Source organism: Mytilus californianus, unplaced genomic scaffold, assembly GCF_021869535.1.
Source record: "Mytilus californianus isolate M0D057914Y unplaced genomic scaffold, xbMytCali1.0.p SCAF_9, whole genome shotgun sequence".
Classification (NCBI taxonomy): Eukaryota; Metazoa; Mollusca; class Bivalvia; order Mytilida; family Mytilidae; genus Mytilus; species Mytilus californianus.
The window spans coordinates 92,994,728-93,010,013 of NW_026262745.1; the positions used below are offsets into that span (position 1 = coordinate 92,994,728).

The window sequence follows — 15,286 nt, forward strand, 5'->3', positions numbered from 1 at the left end:
TTGTAATGACAGATCTTTGATTGTTTCTGTTAAATTTGTTTATAATTTTATAGAATGTACAATTTAGAGCTTAACCTATGATATACACACTAGTCCATTTTTAAAGATGTCCTTTAATCATTCCACAAATAATTTTAAGTAATAAATACATAGGATCTCGTGTAATCCCTAAAAAATGATAATCGGTAATTAATACTTTTTTCAGACAGGATAATATGCTCTATAGCGCATATGTATAGAGAAACAAATTATAATGAAGCGGTCGTTGTCGTTATGTGACAATAATTCTGATGCTGGTAGACGACGATTCTGCTGATGGAGCCGTGACTTGACGTTGCGTAATCCTTTTCGGCGACGTCGGCATGCAATTTCTATCTTTTCCCGTCGGCAACACCCTTTCAACGGCTGATACATAAAGGGAGTTCGGTAACCCCATGAAAATTATATATCAATAGAAAGGAAAATTCGACTATAAAAACATTTAATTATATAGAAAAATTGTAGAATAGGTTTAAACTGCAGAATAAATTAAGCTTGAAATTCCTTATTTTTGGTTTAAATTTGACGTTATGTCTATATGTACTTTATGTTGTTTCCTTACTATTTTCAAATGTCTGGAACTCCGAAGTTAGATCGGTTAGGAATTTATAAATTTTTCGATTTTTCATTTGTTTTTTTATAAGTTCTACGCGTATACAATTTCTTTTAAAAATCGCTGAACAAGCCTTTTACGTACCTGTTACCTTAAAGACATCTGATACTTCTTTTGAATTATTTATTATTTTATTTTCTTCATATGAAATAGTTTTTTGCCCCCGGTATTTACATTTTTTTAAAAGAAAGGTTTGACAGTAATCCAAAGATCAGCACTTTTTGAACCTCCAGAACATCGTTCTTAAAAATACATTTTCATAGATTTCCTTTTTAAATTATTTACCAAATTTCTTTCACGGCTGTCTGAATTTTTTCCATGTATGATTATTTCGTTTTTGGTGTACTGAGAGAATTAAACAATTTCTTTTAACAAAAAAAAAATGTACATGTTTATTATAATCATGCATACACAATAGTCTTGATAACTTCAAAAAAATCATAATCAGCAGACACTAGTCGACTTTGGTCGGAACGACTTGGGGCCGGAACGACAGTTCAGTTTCTTGTATATTCCTCCATTAATTGTGGAGCACTACCCATACCCCATACCCATAGGGTATAATTGTAGAAACTATATACACCTTAAAACATAAGGAAACATTTAATTATGTACAGATGACTGAAATAAGGCAATAATAATTACTAAATAATTAATATTATAATTAATTCATAGGATAGTCATCATAAAATTTTATAAAAATAATATTCATAATGTGCTGAGGTGTAAGAACAAGATAAGTAAGAACTGGATATATTTACAAATGAGAATTTAGAATTTAAGTGGTCTTAAATTAAACTTTCTTATAATTGTAAGTTAAAGGTGCTATACGTACTACAGAATGTATAATGAAAAGGTTATTTTATAAGACTTATGTAAAAGGGTTGGGGTTTAGAACAATTTGTCAACATTTTTACACAAGTTTTCCTTCGCAGTTTAAAATTACCTTATTTGGGATCTTGTCATTATTCTTAAAAGGTACTTGATATCTTAAAACTTTGCAAAAAATTAATTAATTTAGGTCCTAATAAGTCATAAAATAGTAAGATAGTAAAGTAGGGAACTATTTTATTTGAAATCACGGGACAGCGTACATGAATTTAGCAGCACTTTCATTGTCAAGACAGTTTCCGGTAACGTAAAACTGCTATAAAGAAACAGTTTTTTTGTTCCATGTACGGTCATGGTCAACTGGATTTCTGATTCAGTGATTGAGGCTCCTAAAATAAAAGATGACAGAAAATGTGTCTTCTACGTGTTCAGCATCTTCGTCCAAGAAAAGAAAGTCCAGCAGCTTGTTTGAAGAATCTGAAAATTCTTCTAGTCCACAATCTTATCCTAATGTACATGTAGTTGAAAGTTCTAGTCCTCGATCGGACTCTTCAGATCAAACTACATCGTCAGAAGATCAGACAAAAATTACTTCTTCTCCAACGGAAATTGATGACTGTACTTCAAAATGGAACAAAAATACTTTAAATAAAATAGGCATAGAATCCGTTACGACAAAAGCTTTTGATCCAATGGATTTAATTTCATTTGCTTTCAATTTGAAAGATCCAAAAGTTTTGCAACGTGTTGATCGATGTAAGAAAGTGATTGAAAACCATGAAATTTTCGGAACTGAACACAAAAGACATCCATATAATGTTTTGGACATTGATGATATTGAAAACATTGAATCTTCTTCAGCCTTTGAAATGATGGCAGTAGAATACAAAAGTAGATGGCATCATGATGTTGGTATATGGAATGTACAGCCTCCTGATATAAATGATAAGCTAGACATTAGATTATTCCAGAAGTAATTTATATGTATTATATATATATATATATTGTTTAAAACAAACATGACACAAGGTCCCAAAGTTCCAGTAACAGAAAAGTTTATATGTTGCATTCTTTCATCTCAGTACACGTATTATTCTTATAATTACTTTTGGGAGTCTAAAGCAAATTTTCTAAGTTGGTGCCAAAAGAAATTATTCGCGCATGTGCGAGAACTGAACGGACGTTTTCAAACAGAGCTAAAGAAAAATTTCACAGAGAAGACGATATCCTTTGAATTTAATCCTTGATTTACTTGATTCAAACCCTAAAATTGTTTACCTACATACGTATTTCACAATTACCGTGAAATATTTCCAGAAAACAGTAAAAATCATCTTGTTTCAATCCGCTATATGGCGGGAAGAAATGTTTACATTGACAACAAAGAAATTTGACATTTCCGGTTTGGAAATAGAATTTGTTTATTATTGCATATTTTCCTAAACCCTTATTTTCAGATGAGCAACAAATTAAAGAAATATATTGCTGAGCAACCCCAAATTCCAAGCGGATTCAGATATAAAACACCGATATTAGTATCTGACAGCAAGGGCTTTACCGTACGGAACGCCTGCCAAGACAGCGAATTCCCACTAGAATCGTGGTGCATCTCCGGAGCAAAAACATCAGAACTGGTTGACTTGATTGAGCACAGAATTCCAAAAGCAATCAAGAGACATTATCACATCATTATTTACTTTTGGTCAGGAACCTGTGATTTTACCATCAAAGAGGGGAAATTTATTAGACTTAGACACCAAAGTTCTAAAACTGTAAATACCATATTAAGAGAATACGAAAGAGCAATACACATTGTTGAGCAACACCCAGGTGCCGAGATAAAGTTTGTGGATTGTCCCATACTGTCGATCAGCAAGTACAATAAGTTCAAAGGACATAAACAACCTGCATCATTTAAAGTTGAAGACTTCCAAGTAACAAAACAGATACAGAAACTTAACTCTGAAATTATAAACCTAAACCAGAAATTAAACAAGAACACCATAAAAGTTAGCAAATTCTTCATCAGGGGCAGAAAAATAAAAAGAGGCGGCTATAGAAAGTCAATCAACATCTCAGTCAACAAAAAAGACGGTCTACACCCAGGAAATTTACTTAGCCTTGCCATCACCAAACAACTATTGCTTGACACCTACAGCGAATGCTACAACGCAATACAAGAATCAGAATTTGTCCAACTACAAGTCGAAGAAGCAGATCTATTGACATTATTCTAGCACCAAGACGAAAATACTGTAGTAAAGGGTTTAGGTGAGTTTATCTTATCAGTCTTTACTACACCGTATCAATACAGAGTCAAACTAGAATATATTCAGTAAATAACACCTGCATTAAATATCAACTTCAACTTTCAAAATGAGGTTTATCACAATTTTTATCATCATTGCCAGCACCATCATGAACATGAAAAATGCAGCTATGGCAAACATTGAAGATACAGAGGTTCAAATAAAACAGGACACAACAGTATATAGCTTGTTAACAACAGTAAATAGACTAAAATCACCAAGAGCTTATCCTTATAAATGTAAATCAGTATCATCATATTTACTGCTCATACTATTAGCAAATGCAAATGATGTAAATCCAAACCCAGGACCAACACATAACGACAGCACTATATACCCATGTGGAACTTGTGACCAGCCTGTGACATGGGACGACAGAGCCATAAGATGCGATACCTGTGACCAATGGTTTCATATCAACTGCCAAGATATTCACAGTAAAACCTATAGCTACCTTGTGGATGATAAAAACATCTCTGTGCGATGGGATTGTATCATTTGTGATAATCCAAACTACAATTCCTTATGCTATGGTTCAACAGCTATCTCAACAAACAATAGCTTTAACTTATTACTAGATGGTACATTTGATATGAGTACAGCATCCCAACAAGAATGTGTAAAACCAAAACACACATCAACTCCAAAGAGAGAAAAACAAGAAACTAGGAATAAACCATTTATACCATTAAGGATCCTAAATGTGAATTGTCAGTCCATCAGAAACAAACAACACCAAGTCCAAAATCTTATAGATAGTACAAAGCCAGACGTAATGATAATGACAGAAACTTGGTTGGATTCATCAATCACCAACAGCCAAATATTCCCTCCAGAATATAACATCTATCGCAAGGACAGAAAGGAAAATAAAACTGGGGGTGGAGTCCTTATCGCCATACACAACAAGTTTCTAAGCACTGAAATACCAGAACTAGACACTAACTGTGAAATAATATGGGCACGAATACAACAAAAAGGCACAAAAGACCTCTACATATGCTCATATTATAATCCAAAAACATCTAACAAAGAGAGCCTCTCAGAATTTGAAACAGCTGTAACTAGAGCCTCACAAAACAATGCATGCTTAATGATTGGGGGTGACTTCAACCTACCAGGATGGAACTGGACAAACAAAACAGTCCGCCAAGGAACTCAACATGCAGAACAACATTACCAGCTTACTGATATTCTTGATGACAATGGATTAACTCAATTAGTACAAGAGCCAACTAGAAATAAAAACACTTTGGACCTTCTTATAACCAACTGTCCTAGTAAAATGATGAGACTTGATGTCATTCCAGGAATTTCAGACCATGATATTGTGTATGCAGAAATGAACACCAATCCAATGACAAACAAACAAAAGCCAAGAAAAATCCAACTGTATAGAAGAGCTAAATGGGACAGCATAAAAGAGGATATGAATTTGCTTTATATCAAAATTCAAAAAGAAAGCCTGAACAAGAAGACAAACATCAATATACTCTGGAACATGTTCAAAGAAGACCTAGAAAGCAGTACTAACCAGCATATACCTTCCAAAGTATGCAAGACTAAGGACAAAAACCCATGGATAACCCAGGAAATCAAAAAACTTATGAGACGAAGAGACCGAGCTTATAAAAAGAAAAAGAAATCAAACCATGCTACTGATGTTAAAAGATTTAAACAACTGAAACAAACCATCCAAAGAAAATCAAGACAAGCCTATTGGAAGTATATAGAAGACATAATAACTCCAGAAGATAACGAGGACATCCGTTCACCAACAAAAAGATTCTGGACCTATATCAAACACAAGAAAAGTGATAAAAATGGAGTAGCACCACTTAGAAGAAATGGGAAATTGGAAACTGACCCAATAAATAAAGCAAATATTCTAAATAATCAATTTCAATCAGTCTTCTCTGCTGCATGTCCAATCAGTAAACGAGATTTTGAAAAGAAAAAACTCATGTCAGATCTACCAGAAAATTATCCAGACAGCGAACAAATAATCATCACAATTAATGGAGTGGAAAAACAGCTGAAAAATCTTAAACCACACAAGGCTGCTGGACCAGACAACATCAAGCCAATGATTCTGAAAGAACTAGCCAGTGAAATTGCTCCAATCTTAACCATCATATACAATTTTTCAATGGAGGAAGGAAAGATACCCGATGACTGGCGAACTGCAAATGTCACTCCGGCATATAAGAAAGGCCAGAAATACATAGCAGCTAACTATAGGCCAATATCCCTAACATGTATTTGCTGCAAAATAATAGAACACATAGTCACCAGTAACATCATGAAACATGCAGAGGTAAATAACATACTATACCCATTACAACACGGCTTCAGAAGTAAAAGATCATGCGAAACACAACTCCTTGAATGTATCGATGACATCACAAAAAACCTGGAAAACGGAAAACAATCAGATCTGCTAATACTTGACTTTTCAAAAGCTTTTGATAAGGTGTCCCACAGCTTACTCCTCCATAAATTACACCATTATGGCATCCGAAGTAAAACAAACAAATGGATAAAGGAATTTCTCACCAATAGAACCCAGGTAGTAGTTGTTGAAGGCGAAACATCTGACAAAGTAAAAGTAGAATCCGGAGTACCGCAAGGATCAGTATTAGGACCCAGTCTTTTTCTGTTCTACATCAACGACCTACCAGAAGGCTTACACTCCACAGTGAGACTGTTTGCGGACGATACTGTGGTCTATTTGACAATTTCATCAGACAGCGACTGCCATAAACTCCAAGAAGACCTGGACAAACTGGCAAAATGGGAAGAACTCTGGAAAATGGAGTTCCATCCTGAAAAATGTAGTGTCCTCACTGTTACAAAAAAGAAAAGGCCAACCAAGTGGGACTATAAACTCCACGGCCATACTCTGATGCATGAAACATCAACTAAATACCTAGGCTGCACCATCGCAAATGATCTAGATTGGGGAGAACATATAAACAACATCACAGGAAAAGCCAGCCGAAGCCTTGGTTTCCTACATCGAAACCTCCACATTAGCTCAAAATCCATCAAAGAGCATGCCTATAAAATATTAGTAAGACCGCAAATGGAATACGCCACGACAGTATGGGACCCGTACCAGCAAAACCACATAGATAAAATTGAAAAGGTACAAAGAAGAGCTGCACGATATGTAACCAGCAGACATAGAAATAGATCAAGTGTCAGCAACATGATAAATGAATTAGGATGGAAAAGCTTACAAACAAGACGAAAAGAAGCACGACTCATCATGTGTTACAAAATAACAAACGACCTTGTAGCCATAGACAAGAATAAATATCTACAAAAACCAACAAGAAGCTCAAACCGGACAGGACAACATACTTACCTATTACAGCCAGCCACCAAAGACTGTAGGAAATGGTCCTTCTTCATAAACACCGTCAAGGATTGGAACAAACTGCCACCAGATACCGCCACAGCAAAGTCTCTTGAGATATTCAAGTCTCAAGTCACCAAAACCACAAACTAAATCAACAGAACAATTTGTTTTTATCCTGTTTTTAACCTGTTTTTAATCATGCGCAACTTGCCAGAATATTCATCATGTTGAATGTGGGCAGTATATGGAAGAAGAGAAGAAGATCCCTGGACAGTTATATATATTCTAACACCTTAATCCAACTTGCATTTTGCACTATAACAGCAACATTCTGTTCACCTTAAGGGAATCCGGGTCCGTTCGCCAAAAAACATGTTCGCCCCCTTTCACTTTCGCACCCTACACATTCAAACCCAAAGTCCGTTCGCACCCTTTTTATTGGTTTTGTGTTTAATTATTTTGTAATTGAGTTTTGGTAAGTGTATTGCTGTAAATTATTTTTTTTCATTGTTTCAAAATAAAGTGAGATTCGGACATCATTTTTTTGTGTTGAATAAATCTTAATCATGGTTTGGTTTACTTAGTGTATTGCTATAAAAAAAAATCATTTTAGCTCACCTGACCTGAAAGGTCAAGTGAGCTTTTCTCATCACTTTGCGTCCGTTGTCCGTCGTCCGTAAACTTTTACAAAAATCTTCTCCTCTGAAACTACTGGGCCAAATTTGACCAAACTTGGCCACAATCATCATTGGGGTATTTAGTTTAAAAAATGTGTCCGGTGACCCGGCCAACCAACCAAGATGGCCGCCATGGCTAAATATAGAACATAGGGGTAAAATGTAGATTTTGGCTTATATCTCTGAAACCAAAGCATTTAGAGCAAATCTGACATGGGGTAAAATTGTTTATCAGGTCAAGATCTATCTGCCCTGAAATTTTCAGATGAATCTGACAACCCGTTGTTGGGTTGCTGCCCATGAATTGGTAATTTTAAGGAAATTTTGCCGTTTTTGGTTATTATCTTGAATATTATTATAGATAGAGATAAACTGTAAACAGCAATAATGTTCAGCAAAGTAAGATCTACAAATAAGTCAACTTGACCAAAATGGTCAGTTGACCTCTTAAGGAGTTATTGCCCTTTATAGTAAATTTTTAACCATTTTTCATAAATTTTTGTAACCTTTTACAAAAATCTTCTCCTCTGAAACTACTAAGACAAACTTAAACAAACTTGTCCACAATCATCATTAGGGTATCTAGTTTAAAAAATGTGTCCGATGACCCCAACCGCGAACCAAGATGGCCGACATGGCTAAAAAATAGTATATAGGGTAAAATGCAGTTTTTGGCTCATATTTCTGAAACCAAAGCATTTAGAGCAAATCTGACAGAATAAAATTGTTCATTAGGTCAAGATCTATCTGCCCTGAAATTTTCAGACCAATCAGGCAACACGTTGTTGGGTTGCTGCCCCTGAATTGGTAATTTTAAGAAAATTTTGAAGCTTTTGGTTAATATCTTGAATATTATTATAGATAGAGATAAACTGTACACAGCAATAATGTACAGCAAAGTAAGATCTACAAATAAGTCAACATTACCAAAATTGTCAATTGACCCCTTAAGGAGTTATTGCCCTTTATAGTCAATTTTTTACAATTTTCATAGATTTTATAAATTTTTGTAAATTTTTACAAAATATTTTCCACTGTAACTACTGGGCCAAGTTCATTATAGATAGAAATAATTGTAAGCAGCAAGAATGTTCAGTAAAGTAAGATCTACAAACACATCACCATCACCAAAACACAATTTTGTCATGAATCCATCTGTGTCCTTTGTTTAATATGCACATAGACCAAGGTGAGCAACACAGGCTCTTTAGAGCCTCTAGTTTCTAAGTAAAGTGAGATTCTGACATCGTTTGTTTTTATTTTGTGTTGAATAAATCTTAATCATCTTTTGGTTAGTGTATTGCTATAAATTTATGTTTTCATTGTTTCAAAATAAAGTTAGATTCTCACAGTTTTTTTTTGTGCTGAATAAATCTTAAATTATGTTTTGGTTAGTGCAGTGATATAATTTTTTTTTCATTGTTTCAAAATAAAGTGAGATCAAAGGGGCCAATTATCTTTCGTGCTTTCCTTTTAAAATCTTCAATGTTTTACTCATACCAAGCTAAATACATGCAGTATTTAAAAGCAAGTTATAACAACAATCATGATTTTCAAACACACAACAATAATACCAAATATAGCTGTGTATAAATACCAATTAGCAGTAATCATACATTTGTACATACAATGTACATGTAATTAACATTTAATAATTAATCATCAAATTGATAAAAAAAAAAACCAAAAAACATTCATATAATAATTCCCCAATTTTTATACAGGAAAATATATTTTTTTTGGTATATACATATAAAAAAATATCTAATAATTCAACTTGAATTTGAATAAAAATTGGGTGCGAATGTGTAGGGTGCGAACGGACCTAGGGGGCGAACGGACCTGATACCACCTTTAGGTAGTAAGCACGTTCTCCAGAGTCCAATTTTCTTTTCAGAATCAATAAATCATACTACTATTTGGGAATCTTTGACAGTTTGATACTTGATCCTAGATTTTGCAACACTTGAACTATTGGTGTTATACAATCAATTTTCTTTTGTGGAGTCTAACATTTTCTCTTGATGTCAAAATTTTGCAGAAATGGCTGATACATTAATTTTGTGTAGATCAAAATTGTAAAATGACTTTTTTGTCCTACATGTGCATGATGTGTACAGTCTAAATACAACAAATGTATGGTGTACCTCAGCTTAAATCTGAACGTCTGGCTCCTCTCTGTCAACAGTTTGTCAGCTAAATAATACCCAGTAAAGATATACATACATGTATATAATAAATGTAAAACTTTTCTTCTTAAATTGTCAAAATATCATGAATGTATAGGGAAACTCCCCCTTAAGTCAGTGGCTTTTTAGTGGGGAGTTTTCCTATAGTAAATCAAGAGAATTATTTCAAAGATAGGAAAACAATTCGTTAAGACTTCTAGATTTTTGTCTCGCCTTGACAGAGTCAAAAAGCGAGACATAGGTATGCTGTTTCCGGCGGCGGCATCAACAATGTATTAGTTTGTGATTAGGTCTAGTTCATAATGAACCACTAGTGGTAGGTCAATGATATTTGGTATGCTGTTGTATTAGCATTGGCACATCTCATTACCATGGAGATTATTTGGCCCTGCTCCCTCAGTCAAGGTCTATTGACTTTGAAACTTTGCTTAGTTTACATGTATTAGTTTGTGATAAGGTCAGTTTATGGGGAACCACTAGTGGTAGGTCAATGATATGTGGCATGCAGTTGTATTAACATTGGAACATCTCATTACCATGGAGATTATTTAGCCCTGCCCCCTCAGTCAAGGTCTATTGACTTTGAAACTTTGCTTACATGTAGTTTACATGTATAAGTTTGTGATTAGGTCAGTTTATGGGGAACCACTAGTGGTAGGTCAATGATATTTGGTATGCAGTTGTATAAGCATTGGCATATCTCATTTCCATGGAGATTATTTGGCCCACCCCCTCATTCATGGTCTATTGACTTTGAAACTTTTGCTTAGTTTTCATGTATTAGTTTGTGATTAGGTCAGTTTAAGGGTAACTGTTAGTGGTAGGTCAATGATAATTGGTATGCAGTTGTATAAGCATTAGCACATCTCATTTCCATGGAGAATATTTGGTCCTTACCCCTCAGTCATGGTCTATTGACTTTGAAACTTTTGCTTAGTTTACATGTATTGGTTTGTGATTAGGTCAGTTCAAGATGAACCACTAATGTTAAGTCAATGATATTCGGTAAGTTTCATTTCCATGGAGATTATATAACCCCACCCCCTAATTATGGTTCATTGACTTTGAAACTTTGACATAGTTTACAAGTTAATGTTTGTGTTTAGGTTTGTTTAAAGGGAACGACTTATGAAAAGTCAATGGTATTTGATTTGCAGTTGTATTAGCATTGGCACATCTCATTTCCATGGTGATTGTTTAGCCCTGTACCTACAGTCATGGTTCATTGACTTTGAATATTTGCATAACTTACATGTTAAAGTATTGCTATTTTAATTTTAACATTTGCATTATCAAAATAACATATAGGCGAGACATATCTCTGTGTTAACAGTTTATGATTATACATTGTGTGTATGCGTAGTACAATGAACAATGATGAATAGATAAAAAGCAACTACATGTATGTACTTATACATGCAGCTATATTTTGATATATATATATATATATATATGTGTGTAAATGTACTACAATGTAGGTGAAGAGAAAAAAAAATCACAATAAATTGTTAGAAATCTGGTAGAAAATAAAGTAACAAGATAAAATCACCATTTTGGCTTAGAAAATTGCAAGAATCTTGTGTCCGTTCTTTAAATAGTACATGAAATCATAGATTTTCTCCTAATAAAATCAAAAAGTACATGTAGATAACATAGGGTAGGTGTTTACGACCAATATTTATTCCTGACAAAAATGCATGCATTTGCACCACAGGTCTATTTTGTCAAAAAATGCTTTTGTGCCACTACATTTTGAAAATTAAATGTTTTATTTGGGCCATTTAAAACTGGCATACAACTGCACCAATTTGACAACTTATTAGGTTTTTGTCAAGCCTGCGACATTTATCATGTTTTTGAACATTGCGAAAACAAGACCATGAAGACATAGTGTTCCTATTCCTAGATTCCGTCATTTAGGTTAGTTACATATGTAGGTTCAGTCTGTGGTTAAAGTTTTACTATAGACATCAATAACTTTGTCAAACTTTCATGGAATTTTATGAAATTAGGACAGAAGCTTGTATATGACCAACATGACCAAAATACAGTACCGTATTCAGACCAGAATTTTTTATTTTCATTTTTTCTGTATTTTACTGATAAATGGACTAAATTTTTTTTTACAGTTAACATTCAGATTCGGTCTGAGGTTGAAGTTTTTCAGTTTTCAATAACTTTGCCAAACCTTCATGGAATTTTATGAAATTTGGCCAGAAGCTTGTTACTGAATGACATACAGTATCCAGAGCAAAATTTTTCTGTATTTTACTGGTTAACATGGTAAATGGGTTTAGTGTTTTTTAACAGTAAACAAATAGATACTGTACATGTCTGGTGTTGAAGTTTGTTACACATTTATTACTTTGTGAAACCTTCATAGAATTTTATGAAACCTAATTTGACAAAAGCTTTTTTTAGAGATAATGGCAGCAATTGGCTGAAACATAAATGTAGCATCTATTTGTAGATCTTGTCTTGCTGATCATTTTAACAACTTAAAGTTTCTCTCTTTCCATTATATTTTTCAAGTTAATAGGCAAAAATGAAAAAAATGGAAAACATTTTCATTTAAGGGCAATAACTCCTATAACATGTATAAGAAGTCGCCTGACAGTTTTGACTAAAATGGACAATTGGTGGATCTCAACATTCTGAACATTTCTGCCCTTGTCAGATTTTCTATTTATAACAGTTTTCAAAACAATAGACAAAACTTACATTTTACCCCTACATTTGTATGTTCTATTTTTAGCAATGTCAGCCATCTTGGTTAGCAGGCGGGTTATCTGACACATTTTTTAATCTAGATACCCCAATGATGATTGTTGTCAAGTTTGGTTAAATTTGGTCCAGTAGATTCAGAGGAGAAGATTTTTGTAAAAGATAATGGACAACGCATCTTTGCTAGCCAAGGGTTAGGATCCAGTCCGCTCCTGCCCACCCTTGGCGGGTTAAGATAGAATTTCGGGTGGATGAGGTAATGATTTCCATTGGTCACAGTTATAAGTTGCTGCATTCAATCAAAAAGCGCCTTTAAAATGATCATGTGTAAATGTAGAAAATGTCAATAAACAATTGCCACATGCCACATGCTTTTTGTGCAACAAATGACAATTTTAAAGTTCTTAATCAACTAATTTAAGTTCCTTGATATCTTTCTAGTTGAAATGTTGAAATACCAACATATATCATGTATATTTTGGTCCCTGCTTCATGAAATTTGTAAACACTACCCAGACACAACCATTTTAACACCTTCACACTGAAGAAAGTTCAAGTGCTGCCATTGGTCATGAATGATATAGTCGGAATGGGCATGACTTTTATCTACTGTTAGATGACGCAGCATTGTAATCACAAAATAATGTTGGCTTAATTTGCCCAGGGTGGAGAGGAGGGGACTGGATCGTAACACTTGGCTAGCAAAGATTCTTACAGCGATGACGGACAACTACAAAGGACGCTAAGTGATGAGAAAAGCTCACTTGGCCATTCTTAAAAGGACTTCATTTCAAGTTTCTTTATCCATTGGTCCCAGGTTTACTGAAAAACTACAATGATTGATATTTTTTTTTATTTGGTAATTTCCTCTGTTTAAAAAATAGAATTATTAAAATGAAAAGTTAAAAGAAGTTATTATGCAAATTTAATGACCTACAGACACTGATTTCTATTATGAAAATGAAGATGTGGTATGATTGCCAATGAGACAACTCTTCACAAGAGACCAAATGACACAGAAATTAACAACTATAGGTCACCGTACGGCCTTCAACAATGAGCAAAGCCCATACCACATAGTCAGCTATAAAAGACCCCGAAATGACAAATGTAAAACAATTCAAACGAGAAAACTTACGGCCTAATTTATATACAAAATAATGAATGAAAAACAATTATGTAACACAGCAACAAACGACAACCACTGAATTGCAGACTCCTGACTTGGGAAAGGCATATATATACAGAATGTGGTGGGGTTAAACATGTTAGTGGGCTTCCAACCCTCACCTAATCCTGGGTCAGTGGCACAATAGAACAACACAAGAACTGCACAAAATAACAAACAAACAACGCACATGATCAACAGCAAAAAACAACAACCACTCAATTACAGGCTCCTGACTTAGGACAGGCACATATAGAATGTGGCGGGGTTGAACATGTTAGCAGGTGCCCTAACCTGAGATAGTGGTGTAACGGTACAACATAAGAACAAACTATAAAAATCAGTTGAAAAAGGCTTAACTCATCAGATGGATACAAATAGAAATACATCTAACAAAAACACAGAGTGGACGTGGCTAGGTAATTGTACATCCCAACAACAAAAAGACACTTAAGTACAGATCTGAGAGTACTTGCAGTTAATGACTTGTTCAAAGCCAATAACAACTAATAAAAAAATGATGCATCTATGACTTAATTATCAATCAGTACACATCCAACATCCAATGGATTTAGTTTAAAGACGTCATAAACAGTAAGAGAAAAATATGACCTTGTGGCTAGTGCAAGCTATTCTATCCACTGAAAAATTGCAGATCTTTCCTAAAATCTGCAGTAATGTAACTAACAAATAAGCAATAGTGCTATAGCAAGTTGTTCTTGTCCACTATTACTGAAATGGTAAAGTAATATATGATTGAAATTATACACACAATTTCGCCAATCTTTCCATCAGTGATTTCAGATCACTTTGATTAAGAATAAATTGTCCCATTTTAATGTTGCATTCATGGTTGTAGGGATACTTTGCTATAGAATAAGACGCATTAACAATTTGTCATTATTTTTTAGGTTTCGAGTTCATGGGGAACTCTTTGTCCAGCAGTTGATAAATATGAGTATGATTAAGACAACCCAGAACTTGACAGAAGCAATGTATCAGAGTTTGTTTCAAGAATTTGCTGCACAGTTTGGATTAATGAGTTTGTAAGTGCATATTAATACAGCTTAAAAGGAATGGATTTAGGTGTAATCTTGTATCTTACATTGTATCTGGTTTGAAAGGCCGTATGAGCTAATGCTGTCACCTGGCAGCCATTGTTGTAGTCATGGTAGTCAAATCCTCTTTGATCTGTAAACATTTAACATATTCATCTTCCCTGAAACCACTTAGCAGGAATTATACAAAATGTATGTGGAATGCTATCTCATGTGTCTCACATGATTATTATGTTGTTTCTAATCAGACAGAAATAAATGGGACGCCAGAGGCAATCTTTTTAATGAATGTAAGCTAGGATTGAATGAATAAG

The 15,286-nt window shown here is 34.2% G+C and overlaps 1 protein-coding gene across 1 annotated transcript in view; it reads left to right on the forward strand.

Annotated features, from left to right (window-relative positions):
- Positions 1–1,884: 1,884 nt before the first annotated feature.
- Positions 1,885–15,286, forward strand: part of LOC127714042 (uncharacterized) — a 29,993-nt gene continuing 16,591 nt past the window's right edge. The window contains exons 1-2 of the mRNA XM_052219989.1: positions 1,885–2,456; positions 14,826–14,960. Coding sequence (XP_052075949.1) covers positions 1,885–2,456; positions 14,826–14,960 — 707 coding nt within the window. The remainder of the gene's footprint in view (positions 2,457–14,825; positions 14,961–15,286) is intronic.